Source organism: Anthonomus grandis, chromosome 5, assembly GCF_022605725.1.
Source record: "Anthonomus grandis grandis chromosome 5, icAntGran1.3, whole genome shotgun sequence".
In the NCBI taxonomy this organism is placed as follows: domain Eukaryota; kingdom Metazoa; phylum Arthropoda; class Insecta; order Coleoptera; family Curculionidae; genus Anthonomus; species Anthonomus grandis.
This window is the reverse complement of record NC_065550.1, coordinates 8,130,418-8,144,691: the sequence shown is the minus strand read 5'-3', so window position 1 is coordinate 8,144,691 and position 14,274 is coordinate 8,130,418. Positions and strand designations below refer to the sequence as shown.

General features: G+C 32.0%; 2 protein-coding genes across 2 annotated transcripts in view; one reads left to right on the top strand and one right to left on the bottom strand.

Annotated features, from left to right (window-relative positions):
* LOC126736801 (V-type proton ATPase subunit G-like) overlaps positions 1–8,162 on the top strand; it is a 50,216-nt gene extending 42,054 nt beyond the window's left edge. Inside the window, exons 2-3 of the mRNA XM_050441360.1 lie at positions 7,786–7,985; positions 8,041–8,162. Coding sequence (XP_050297317.1) covers positions 7,786–7,985; positions 8,041–8,133 — 293 coding nt within the window. The 3' untranslated portion in view covers positions 8,134–8,162. The remainder of the gene's footprint in view (positions 1–7,785; positions 7,986–8,040) is intronic.
* The window catches only part of LOC126736800 (DNA-directed RNA polymerases I, II, and III subunit RPABC3), a 222,198-nt gene continuing 216,073 nt past the window's right edge, over positions 8,150–14,274 (bottom strand). Inside the window, exon 4 of the mRNA XM_050441359.1 lies at positions 8,150–8,396. Coding sequence (XP_050297316.1) covers positions 8,279–8,396 — 118 coding nt within the window. The 3' untranslated portion in view covers positions 8,150–8,278. The remainder of the gene's footprint in view (positions 8,397–14,274) is intronic.

Here is a 14,274-nt window from a genome sequence, read left to right as displayed (position 1 = left end):
AATATCGACGTGGAAGTTGATCAAACAACTTACATACAACTTAACATTATCGAACCGTCACAATCTGCCTAGTCTTTCCCTGCCTTAGTAGTATCGAAAGGTGATGGTACATCATAGAGAAATGAATATTAAACTTTTACAAACATACTTTTAATTACTCTATGTGGTACATCGAGGTTTTGCGTGGACAATCAAAAACTGAATGCTGTTACGGCACGCATGCTTATCTGATATCTTTAATTGATAGTACTTTGAATTAAGAAATGCAAAGTATCTTACTTCATTACATGTCAACTCCTGATCTTTTAAATTGAGGCTGATGAACATGTGACAAAACCAGTTTTTTTGCTTCCAGTCGAGGACCGCTTCAAGAGAATGCCGTTTGGGTTGGGTTGGGTTGCTGATAATAAAAAAATGCCCCTGCAATTTGGCAGCGATTGGTAGATACATTATTGGGAGCTCATTTGGAATCACAAGCCTTTGTCTATTTAGACAACATCATTTGTATTTCGGAGACTTTTTAGGAACATACGAAGGTTTGACAGGATATTTTCAAGCGATTTCATAAAGCCGGTTTAACTCTCTTTTAAAACAAGTGCAAATTGTGTCGATCCGTGCTTGCAGAAGATCCCAGGCGAGAAGGTACTAGTTGATTCTGGCTTATATTAGACCTCTTCGACGTATTAATCAGGATGTATGTTTATTATGTTTTACTTATAAGGTGATCTTATCAGATTTTATCAGCATTACTTCTTTACTTAGAAGTTTGTATTATTTAGTATTTTGTTTGATATTATTGATTAATGAGTTTACCTTACTCATTTGAAGAATTAAGCTTTGAAACGGATCTGGAGAATCCTAATTGACCAAAAACCTTTTGTCTATTTGGTTACGATATTTAAAAATTACTCTTGTATGAATATTCTTTTTAAAACTTCTTATGTTAACTGCTGACTAACGCATCCACTTTAATTAACATTTCTTTCGATTTTTAATAAAAACGCTTTTTTCGAGATTTTTCATTAAAACACTATTAATGTCATTACCACTCTTAATTCTTTATACCTTGCTGGAAGAGAGAGTAGCGAATTTTCAGTCATGCGCTTTGGAATATTTTGGTGCTTATTTAAGTATATTATTAATCTTATCATTTTGGTCTCCATCATCTCTCTTCGCCAACATCTGGCAAAATTTACTAGTGAAACTAATTTTCCCTAGCATTTCTACGCTGTGTAGTATGTCGATATTATTTTTGAAGCAGAATGAGTAGCCTGATGTCCTCTAAGAACTTCGGCTCCTTATTTATGGAAGTATAGATGCCTTCCCGGCAGTAGTAGTGATATACTCCGGAAGTATAAGGCTTTGGTTGATACTTAATTCACTAAGACTTGATTGATATGGCACATTCTAACTTCATTATCAAGATTTAACCCTATTTCATCAAACATTGGCAAACTGTTAAGTTTTTCTAATTTTAAATATAACCTTAGACGCTGGCAGTTTTATACCAATATACCATTCGCCTCAAAAATCTTGCTCCAATATCATGAACCAAAGAAACCAGAGTATTAATTTTTTTATAGATTTATGAAAGTCTCCTAAATCTACTATGTATGTATTGTATAGTCTGTTATGTACCTGCGCAACTAAGACGCCAACAAGGTATGGTGCACTTTTTGCAACCAAGTCTTCTAATTAAATGTTAATATTTAAAGGGTCGGTGCTTGGCAATGCCAAAGTAAAACCTTGCATGCTTCACTAATAAATGCAAATATATTTTTAAAGAATTATTCCAGGAAAATTAAGTTTTAGTCGGCTAATTCTGTTGTAAATTTTTGTAGCCAAACATAGTATTACATCCATCTGAACAAAAGCCTATGATGTTATCTTGAGGTATCCTAGAAGATTCGAAAATCTTAATTAATTTACTATAAATGACTTTGGTAGTAGCTCCAATCACTGCTTTATCCACATTTTTGTCAGAATATCGTTGAACTAAGTTACACTTTTTGTGATAATGGATTCTAATTTTGTATTAAAATATTTAAAACATATCGACATACAGGTTTTAATAGTTCCTATATACCGTGGATTCGTCTATCAAAATAAATGTTGCCTTAAATCATAGCAAATTTTATTAAAACTGTATTTAATCAAAACACTCTTGATTACACCGCTATATTTAGTTCTTGGCATTTGCAGTCTTTCTGCAATTTTAGAGTCAAGAAAAATGTTTTTCATTAGCGGTATTAGATGCATCTGCCACTTTATTTTTTGCTTCATTGTTTTTAGAAACAGATGCGTCAATTTTCGATTGACTTGAATAGAGATTTTTGACTAATTTTGCATGTTTTTCTCTTAAAAGCATGCTCATAAAAACAGCCTTTAAAGCATTATTTGAAATTAATAAAAACGACACTATACTAACTTTAGTAACTACATATTTTCTCTAAACATACATTTAACAGGTTTTAACCAGCCTTTAAAACCAGCATCACTTTTACATTCTGTTTTATAATGCATTTCGCCTTAGAACTTGCCATTACATAAATTAACAAATAAAACCGAAGCCAAAAAGTAAAAAGGTACTGTCAAATTTCAAAGAACAAATAAATAAGTTTCAACCAGACCGAACGCTGACTAAAGCAAATAATACAAACAGTTGCAAGGGTATTATTATTTGGGAATATTGAGATCTCACGTGAGGTGCTTAGCACCTTACAGGGCATATTTTACCTGGTATTCCAAGCTCTCCCGAGGGAGTGGTAGCCAATTTAATCCTATAGGTGGGGCTTGGTAGCACCCAGCTAGCTTGTGACCAAAGCTGACTTGTGAAAGTTTTCCTGGTTCCTCAGGTCTGTCAAAGGCAATAAAACAATTTATTAAGATTTGTTATCGACACTTCATTGGAGCGGAAGGATAAGCCAGATTTATTAATCAAGCAACATGGGCCTCAAACTGATGCAGATCTTACATCATCGTCTGCCTAGATTTCAATTGGGAATAATAAAACTGATGTTGATGGCCTTTACAGTATATCTCGAGGTACGCACCAGTATCTCGATATTAAGCTGATTCTCATATGATCCCATACTTAGTATTTCTCCTTTAAAGCATAGCTGGCAATTGATTGCCTTTTGTTTGTTACCCCAGCGGTTTCTCCTGGTAGTGGCTTAAAACTTATTTTAGTATCTACTAAAACATATATGTATCTGGATCAGAAAGTAATAACTCTCCAACTGCCTGGTCTTGTTAAAATGTTAATTATTGCGATTCTCTGTATGGAGATTATTTAGGCAGATACTAACCGCATACAAATTATACACTTTTTTGGCTCATCAATTTGCTACGAAATTATAAAATTGTAATCATGGATACCTTCAAAAATGTAGTTTTGGAAATAATGTACGTTAGAGATATTTATGTATGTCTACGAGATCTATTAATTACCATACAAATGTATATATAAGTATTAAATGCCTCTCATTTTTTTCTGTCTTTTATAAAGTAAATATAAGATTTGAATTAGTTAAGTATATCATATAGGAGTATACGTAAGCTAAACAGTGACTAGCTTGACATCTAAAATGATAGGGCAATTTATTTTTCCAAAAATTTTGTTTATAATTTTTTGTTTCATTTTACTTAAATTTTTAATTTTGCTTATGGAAGCTAAATTCTTTAACTTTTTGACGAGATATATCGGATCATGTCATATCATAAAAAAATCTGATCTTTTGAACGTTGATTTTGTAATGAACATTATTTAAACGTAAGAAATTTACAAGTAGTGGTCCCCAAAAGCAGGAAGAATTTTGAATGTTTTAAAATTCTAGGAAAAGTTGTTTTAAATAAAACGCTGCAAAACTAGTAATAAATAAATAAACAAATAAATAAATATGCCTTTTATTTTTAAAATTACATAAACATAGCTGAGAAAAAAAAAACATTATTAAAAAAAAAGTAGCATAAACCACTGGCGCAGTCTAGCTTTAAAGAGCTACTCTACTGAACCAGAAGCTATACTTTACCATCAGTAAATAAATTAGGTAGTTAAAAAAAAAAATTATCATAGGCAAATTAATTAGTAAATTACAATAAATTATTAATTAAATATTATAATTAGAAGAAACTAGAAGAAACTTGCATAACAAACATTAAATTTGCCAGAAAAATTGCACAAATAACAAAAGCCACTAAAAAAAATCTCCATTGGTTTGCAAATTAAATAGATGTTCCTTGAATTTTATTTTAAAAGATTGAATTGATAAATTAATTAGGTTTGTTGGTACTTTATTAAAAATATTTGCTGCATTATAAGAATATGACCTCTGAAACATGGCACTATGATGAAGTGGAACCGTAATTCTTTTAGAAAACCTTATATTTAAACCATGAACAGTGTCCCGAAAAATTAGTCTTTCTTTAAGGGAGACAGGGGAAGATGTGTCATTAATTATTTTCAATAAAAACACTGCAAAATGTAATATCCTGCGCATATCCATTTTAAGCCATCTAATATCTCTATATAAATAAGATACATGGTCAAATTTTCGGAGTCCATAAACAAATCGAACGCAAGCATTTTGGACCCTTTGAATTCTTACCCGACTTTCCAAATCTAGACAAAACCCATAAACTACGTCAGCATAATTAAAATGAGACAGTACAAGGGATTCACATAATTGTTTTCTTAACTTTACATTTAACATATGGCGGTTATTATACAATGTTTTCAGGGACATAAAAGTTCTTTGAAAAATTTTTTTAAGGTGTTCCTTAAATCTTAATTGTTCATCCAAAATAACCCCCAAGTTTTTACCGTTGTTTACAAATTCCAATCTTGTATTATCGAAATTAATATTTATATTAGATTTTAAAAACTCTCTTTGATTTTTGTTACCAAATATCATAAGCTGGGACTTATTAGGATTTAATTTTAAATTGTGATTTTTTGAGTTTAAGCCTAGTAAGCTCTTTATAGTCGCTGTAATCAAAACAATAATAAATTTGCGTATCATCAGCAAATGCCTGAAGCTTACAATATTTAAGCGATTTTAAAACATCTGAGGTATACATTATAAAAAGCAAAGGACACAAAATAGAACCCTGCGGTACTCCACAACTAATACTTACTTGTTCAGACTTTCTGTTATCGGAAAAAATCGTTTGATATCTATTAGACAAATAGGATTTTAAAAGCAAATAGGAGTTATTATTAAAACCGTAATACTTAAGCTTAGCGCACAACAAATTATGGTTAATGGTGTCAAACGCCTTAGAATAATCCAACAGCACTAAAACGGTATGCATGTTTTTATCACAAGCTCTAAATAAGTCATCAGTTACATTACAAAGTGCTACCGAAGTGTTAAAATGTTTCCTAAACCCACATTGAAAAAATAATACAGAGTATATAGCTTCTCATTTTCTTACTCTTTTAATGAATTAGTTATTTCGTGAAAATTCTCTCCAGAACAATATTAGTAATTTCTTTAGGTATATTTCTTTTAAGCTCCTTAATTGGTTTCATATTAAAAATCTTTTGCTTTAGACAGCCCCAAAAAAAGAAATCGCAAGCTGTTTATCAATATTGGGTCGTAATTTATTGAGTCATGGGGATATGTACCACCATCCTGATGGAACCATGTTGATTTGTATGCGGATATCTGTTTAGTTGGTAACTTGAAAATAACTGTTTCTGTGTAGAGGGTAGAACGTGTAGAAGGTGGTGCGAACACCACTGAGGAGCTACCCTCAGATGGTTATCGATTGTGTCCCTTGATCCAGCTATCTCTCTCCTTGTTTTTGGCTTCTCGTCCTGTTTTACTACGGAAGCTTCCACAACGGTGTGATGGCATTGCTGCATTAGTTCTGAGGTATGACGTGCTCTAGACAGTGCATTAATTGTATTTCTGCAGTTAGCTTTATAGATCCATATAACTACCCTGGGAGATAATCCGCAAGTCCTGCCAATTGGCCGCCTACACTGTTCATGTGACTTGTATGCGTTCTGTATTCCCTTTGCTATATTAGAGTTCCAATTTAGTTTTCTCTCGAGAGTTACGCTATGATATATGACTTCCGAAGAAAAGTTTAAAGAGGTACCTGATAGTGTAGGCAATGGTAGAGATGTTAGTTTTCTCTTTCTAGCATCCTATCAGTACTTTTGGAATTATTGGAATTAATGGGAATATTTCAAGACCTAGCCTGGGCTACTTCCCCATGGGTCTTATGATCTACATAGCTATCATAAGACCCATGCTAACGTGCGGCGCTATTGCGGGCCATAAAGTGGATCCGGTCATAATTCGTCAACTAGACCATGTTTAAAGCTTGCCTCAATATAACAGGAGCTATCAGATCCACACCAAGTAGGGCTTTCAAAGTCATGAGGTGTCTAACGCCGCTAGATGTCAAGTTGCTAAGTTTGCAATGCCTGCACGCCTTACGTCGGAACTAGTGCAGCAATGCCATCGCACCCTCATGACAGCTTCTGCCAAAAACAAAAAGGTCGACTGGTTCAAGGAGTACAACCACAACAAGGGAAATCGAGCCGCCGACTCGCTTGCCGAGAGAGCCGCCGCCAACATTTCGCGGATCTATCCATGACTAATATCAAAGAAGTAATAAAATCTCACTCTTACACGCTTTTCAAAAAGCGATGGGATGATACTCAAGGCTACAACTTGTCCAAGGAGCTTCTCAGTTACCCGGATAAACAGAAGGCAATATGGAAATTGTCTCTGACTAAAAAGATCTAAGAGACTACGTCTCACAACAGGCATCCTAATTAGTCAATTAAATGGCCATCTTTTTGCCAAAATTATGAAGACAAGACAATGGAGCACATACTTTGCGAGTGGCCTGCTCTCTCCTCAATACGAAGCAGCCTTCTAGCTATATCACACCCATTCCTTAGAGAGATCAGGGGGTTCCTTGGCGACGTTATCGCTCTCGTTGATCGCTGGGCTAGATGACGAGCTGAGGAAGAAGTCTCCTATTAAAGGGTAGGAGACAGGTAACACACGAGCACAATGGGCCTAGTGAGGCCTAAGTGCAGTGGTGCTTGCACTACCCCCTGCAATTAAGAATACAGAACAGAAGCTACCATCTTGTGGTTTCGACAGTGATATTGTCCATCTGGCTTTATAAGAAACACAACTTCTCACTATGTTTTAAGTATGTATCTTAGCACTATAGACGCTTTGAACATCCTCACCAGGTGCGGGTTATTACCGCCGGCATATGTTCCACGCTCCACTGAAGTAATCCCGTCAGAACCCGACAGACAATCCAGAGAGCGCCCACTTTTATTTTATCCTCGTATATTATCTGATTAATAAAAACTCGATAATCGTACTGTTATAACTTACAAAAATAGTAAAATTCATTCTCATTTTGTTTATGGTATACGTATAAATATTTATCTTATTCTCAAGCAATATTTCAGAAAAAGGAATGTAAACGAGTTAAGATAGTATGTTGGTTTCGGTGGACAATTTGAGTTTTGTATGACATGACCAACAATATATAATTATGGAAACAACAATATCAAAACTTATTGCTACCGGTTCCTGCTACGCCTTATATATTAATCTTTAAAACAAATTATAGAAGGGTAGTTAATAAGTAGTCAACATAGTTAAAATAGTGAAAAGTATATAAAAAATAAAATTGTAAAAGTGTCAAGTATTATAACAAATACTGTAGAAGTACGGAATATGGCTCTTTTTGAAAACTATCTTATTAATGAGTTTTTTAATCCCGTATATCTTCCAATAGGAAAACTGAGACGCGTTAAACAAGCCCGTGAAGAAGCTGAGGCAGAAATCGAATCACTTCGCATTCGAAAAGAACAGTCATTCCTACAGTTTGAGGAAGAGTTCCTATGCAATAAAGAAGATATTGCCCAGCAGATCGAAAACAATACTGAAAACTATTTGGAAAGAATGGAGAAAATATTTCAGAAAAACAAAGCAAATGTAATGATGTATTTTTTATATATTTTTATAATTTAATAATCCATAATTATTATAGGTAATTGATGACCTAATAGATCTCGTGGTAGAAAATATTAAAGTGGAACCCAACCGAAACTTTTATATGTTGCAAATGTTTAAAGAAATATAATGAAATAAATGTCTAGTTAATCTTAAAAACTTTATTGGTTTTGTGGTAAAAAAAGACAATTTTTTTTTAAATTACCTAATCAACTACAATAGTAGTGATTTAAATGAACACAGTTCACATAATTTAATATAAAAATAATATGATTCTACATAAAAATCTTTTTCATTAGCAGATACATGTGCTGGTCCACTTCAAAACTGTGCAAGTTATTCGCGTCTCCTTGTAACCTCATAAGCAATCCCCCAAACGATACGTAGGCCGCTCTGAAATAGAAAAGTTTTATTAAAGTTTTGCAAACTCTTTGGAGATGACAATTTTTTAAAAATGGAATGAAACTATATACATATACAGGGTATTTTCTAACTAAATGTAAAAATTGCAGTGATTTTTTAGTTCATTTTAAGAAGACAAATTGCACATATGCTATTTATAAAAGTATATACTAAAAGTATAAAAGTATATACTTTTGAATAGCAACTTTTGAAAGTTTGCTATTCAAAAGTTGTGACTTTTGAATAGCAAACTTTCAGAAAAACGTATTTTTACCACTCGGGATATTTTGGTACACGGGTACTCTGCTTCAAAAGGCATTTGTGATGGATCACATTTCTTTTTGTTTCCATCATTGGCATTCGTCCAGAACCGGCGTAAGCGGCATGTTTTGTTAGTCATTGATCGCACGCCACTAATTTCTCTTAAAATAAAACTAATTTCTTTTAAATTCAGATATTCGCATCTTATTAATTTGCTGCCAAACTATCTGTGCATTGTTATTTTGATCAAAATGTTGAGTTTACGGATAAGGAGTCGGTGGACATATAAGGTTTGGTTGATGAATCAACAATGCTTTCCTAATACAGTCATACTAAAAAAGCAAACATTTGCAAATGTACGTAAAAGGTTGATTTAAATACATACAACAAAATGTTCTAGGGAATAAAGGTGTTAAAAGACAATTAAATGAAAATTTGTAAAACATTTAAGTTAAACACATCTTAATAATTTTTTAAAATGCTAATGAACGTTAATTTATTAAAAACACAAAAATTCATCGTAGTATACCGAGGGATTAATAATATATGAGTAATAAAATTTAGAGAAGTCAGTAGAAAAGAAAAAGTTCTTGATAATAGAGGGTATGACCACCCTTGTTCTTAATAACAGCGCGAATCCTGTTTGGCATGCTTCCAATTAAATTGTCAATGCCGTTTTGCTCAATGTGTAGCCATTGCTCTTTCAACGGTTCAAAAACCCTTCCCTTGTCTGGAATACTATTCCATGATTCTTATTCTTAAACACGCTTTTTCAAAATATTCAAAACGTTTTTGATAACAAATACATGGAACATGGCGACGTGCATTGCCGTACACATTCGGTTGATGTTAAAAACCCTATAATGGGAACCAGATTAGTTTTTAGAAAACCTATCTAAACTCCAATCCAAACTAACAAGGCACATTCAAAAAAGTAGTCAATTTTTCTCAAAGAGACCTCTTAATAATAAAAATTCAGAGATTGGAGGGACACAAGTCAATGATCTCAAATTATGTTTATTTTTTAAAAAACGATTACACGTGTTTCGCCCTAAGGCTATCAGATCTAAAACACAATAGAAAGTAACTCTAGTATAAAAAAAAAACAATGCATAGCCACAAATTACAATGTTGAGATATGATTTACTAAAGCTATTCGTTTAACACCACAAACATTTAAGTTAAAACAAAAAATAATGCTGACGTTCACATTAAATCCGGTTTCAAAACTAAATAAAATAAAAGTAAATAAAACAAGCAGAATGAGGTTAAGTTGAACGGGAGAACGGAAATAAAGCAAAAAATAAAATAAAAAATAAAAAGTGAAATATGACTTGGTCGAGACTTGAACCAGCGACCATCGGGTTCGTAGGCAAGCGCTAAGCTTACGTGCTATCCAGGTCGTGATAAATATTGTTAAAAATTAAATGTGGTTCAAAGGTAAAAACATCATTTACACAAGAAAGTACAGAACTCCTTTTTGTCCTGATCTCCACACCCTCAACCTTCTAGAATCAGGACATTAATCAAACCTTTAGTCATCGGTAAAAAGAGTACCTGCCCTTCACGATCTTGCCAATTTTTATGTTCTGTGACTCATTCTAATCTCCTTGCGCGATTTCCACGGGAAAATACTGGAGCTCTAATGTCTGAAGAAGTTGGTCGAATCAGACTCTTTAGAATTTACAGCTTCTGTGGGTATTCATGTGGGTAGATACTATCAAGCCACATCATGAAGCGTCCACCGGACTGGAAACCTCCATAAATTAAAGAAGCAATTGCAAATTTGATTGATTCGACAATCTCTTGTTTGACTGTAAGAAAAATTATAAAATTGAAGTAAACTTCTTCAAATTTTGGTTACTCAGTAATTTCCACATTAATACCGTTTTTGCTCCAACAAAAATCCCCACAAGATTGTTCAATTTAATCATGCAGAACAATTTTCGGTAAATGTTTATATTCGAGTCGTTGAAAATTACTTAATTGGACATTTTTTTCTGCCAGAAAGGGTAAATATTCATATTATTTCTCAGATTCTGGAGGAGAATATGTCTATATCTTGTGAGAAGTTTCAAATTTAATTGTAAATAGAATAGGTAGATTCTTCATTGATCCTAACCATGGCCTCGTATACGGACTTTTTTTATGGAAGCCTGTCAACTTTACAGTACACCAGTAAACACTCCCGAATAGCTGAAAGATTTTATAAGAATTTTCTGCGCTATTATAAGTAATAGTACAAAAATACTTCAAATAGGGCAAAAAACCAAAGCAATCGTTTAGGATGGAGGCTGCAATATATAAAATTTTGTATATTCTTTATTACTTTACGAAGATTGTTATTTTTTCTTAACAAACGCTTATAATATTGTTATCGTTCTTAGAGAATATGTTATTTGAATAAGTTCCTGAAGAAGTATGATCATTAAGAAAAACGATTTCGTTTCTCTTAAAACTCGTGCATCAAACATAAAAAAGTAATTATTTAACTTTACTTAGTTTACTAACTTAACTTAGTTTTTAAAAAAACAGTAGCATACCATTTCCAAATAGGAAGAAATGTGATATATCTAAAAATGCCTCTTAAGCCATAGTACCTGTATAGCAAATTTCACTAAAACATCAGATATTACATAATTGTATCACATATATTATTAAAAAATATTTTATCTTAACAAACCACCAGTAAAGTCAATGACCAAAATCAACCTATAAATTTTAGTCATTCAAATAACATTTTGTTATTTTATTATCCTCAATTTTTATACCAATAATATAAAATATGAGCAGTTTTTTTAATCGAAATATGATAACATTAGAGATATTGGTTATCTGAAACATGTTTTCCACTTGATGATGGCGCTGAATTATCGAAACACGCGAGGGTAGTATGGATAGTGGTCGTGGTTTTACTACACAACCAGCTAACCACACTGCCACCGTATACTTCGATACTATTGATGACCCAAAAGCTCTTCTTATCTGCTTTTTTTCTCATAGTTTCATACCTGTAGACCTAAAAAATTACAGGAAAGTAATAGTGAATGGAATTTATATTTAAATAGGTTCTTAAATTTAACCATGTTCGTAAACTGTGACAAAGACAAAAAAAACTGAAAAAAAGTTTTAATAATTTCCCGAAGACCAGCGGCGAAGATAGGAATTTTGTAAAACCATGATGGAAAAAGCAAATGAAACTGAACATTTTTTACGAAATATTAAAAAAAAAATTATTTTGGACGACTATATTTTTTTTATTGATTTACTTTAAACGCCCAAAAATCTTGAGTTGCTGCAAAACCAAGTTCTTCCTGCCATTCAATCCTCCCCTGATTTAGACCTGGGATCGGTCTATTTTCAACAAAATGGCTGTCCTGCTCATAATGCGGTTATGGCAAAAGAATTTTTAACAAATACTTTTCATAACTGTCTTATTAGTGAGACTGATATTAAATAGTTCTATCTGAAGATCTAGATTTGTCCCCAAATGACTTTTATCTCAACTATTTACAAACACGAACTTAGTAGGCCAATTTAGAGGAGTTGCGAGAGGAAATTGTTAAATGTGCCAATTCCATTTAATCAGAAACTCTTTTGGAAAAACGAAGTAGCTGCTCGAATAGGTTAACTTTTTTGTTGTTCTGAGGTCTATTTAAGGCCTTTTATTTAAATAATTAATTTTTGTTAAGTTTATGTTTAAGAGTTTAAATTTTATTTCTGTATAGCGTTTACATTTTTTTTCTTTCTATTAGAGTTTATATTTTATTTTTATTAGAATAACGCTTTAATTTTCATTATGCAAAACACAGCAAAATAAACATTTTGAGATTTCAATTATGTGTGAATTGTACACAGGCGTATGTAAAGGATGCATCAGAAAGATATTTTAGAAATGCCTGAGCTTCCACGTAATATTTTGTCAAATTTTATTGCAAGTAATACCGTTACTCCCGTCAAAGTCAGACGCTTACTAACATATTATTGAAAAACGACGTAGGAGAGTATTAGAACGCATGAATTTCGTGCGCATTACCATATTCCGCTTTTAATGACCTCTCTACTTAATGATCGAGACCCCAACCTGTATACAAAATGAACATAAAATAATAATATTAGATAGATAAGTATTTAAGTAATAATACAATTATATAAGTAAGATAATAGTGACAGCCTTCTACAGTATTATATATACCAAAAATCAATTTTAAATGGGACGATGTAAACAGTATTATACAGTTCTATAATTGACAAACTAAAATTTAACTTTAATTAAAAAGTAAAAAATACAATATTAAGGTAAATTAACAAAAACATATAAAGTTATTATTACTGTAGTCAAAATAATTGATATCAAAATAGTAACTTATGAGTTTCTCAGACATTAGAGGCATAGGATATAACTGGTGAGTTGAGTAATTTATTAGTAAAGACCAACAAGAAGTGAATTATTCTTTGATTTTTCTAGTTTCAAATATAAAAGTAGTAGTTTGTTGTAGTCTGCACCTCGTGTTATAAAAATGAAAATATAAGTTATTGTTATTATGTATATCAAAGAGCGAAATAACATTATAAGTAATATGATAATAAAAAATAAACTTCAAAGACTTTTTATATTCCCATGAATCCTCGTAAGCTATCTACAGAGAAAAATACTTGGAGACAATTTTTCTATAAACCATCTATATGGGCTTGCCTTGTAAATTCATCATCTATAATGAAACACACCAATTACTTGAAAAATAAGTTTTTATTTCTATATATTTACTCGACTAATTTCCCTTAAGTCACTTCTTAGCCCTTGCCAGAACATACTTAGAAGATTATCACTGGATGACAGCACGGTCGTGCTATCAGGAAATAGAGACAAAGGATCCGGCTGCAGAAAAAGCACAGATCATTAATTTTACATATAAATAGTATAATCCCAATAACAGAGCCTTGTGGGACTCCAAACTTGACAGGATAAACCCAGAGAGATTACTGTTGCTTCCAGTGCATTGTAGTCTGATGCTAAGGTAAGATCTAAAGAATTTCATCTCTAAATAATGAATAATTAATTGAATAGATTTATTAATGACAATTACTAGACTTTTTAGAGTAATTTTAAATTGATTTATATTTTCAATTTATTTTGCTTTATCTGTATATAGTAATAGTGCATTTCTAGACACTACAAGCCTTGCAATAAGGCTTTTATAAAGGATAAGAAAAAATATAAAATAAAAGGATACGAACGTTGAGGACTTTCTGATTTTTTAAAATTTTCTGTTTTAACATATGGTGTTAATATTTTTCAAAAACAGGTTTGTTCAAAACTGATTTTTGCGACCACTGAAAATATACAACCAAACAATAGCACAGGCAGGATTTAAAAAAATTTATATTCAAACCTAAAATTTATTTGAAATTAAACAGCATCGGATTTAGATTGAAAAGTAAGAGTGAACTTTAACTTTTTAAGCATTTGGTTTGATTTTAGTTTATCCGTGGTTCCAAATTATAATATGTAGTAAAGTAAGTAGTAAAGTAGCAACAAAAATAACTTTATTAAATTGAAATATTTATTGATTTAAAGAACATACATTTAAGAATTATATATGAACGG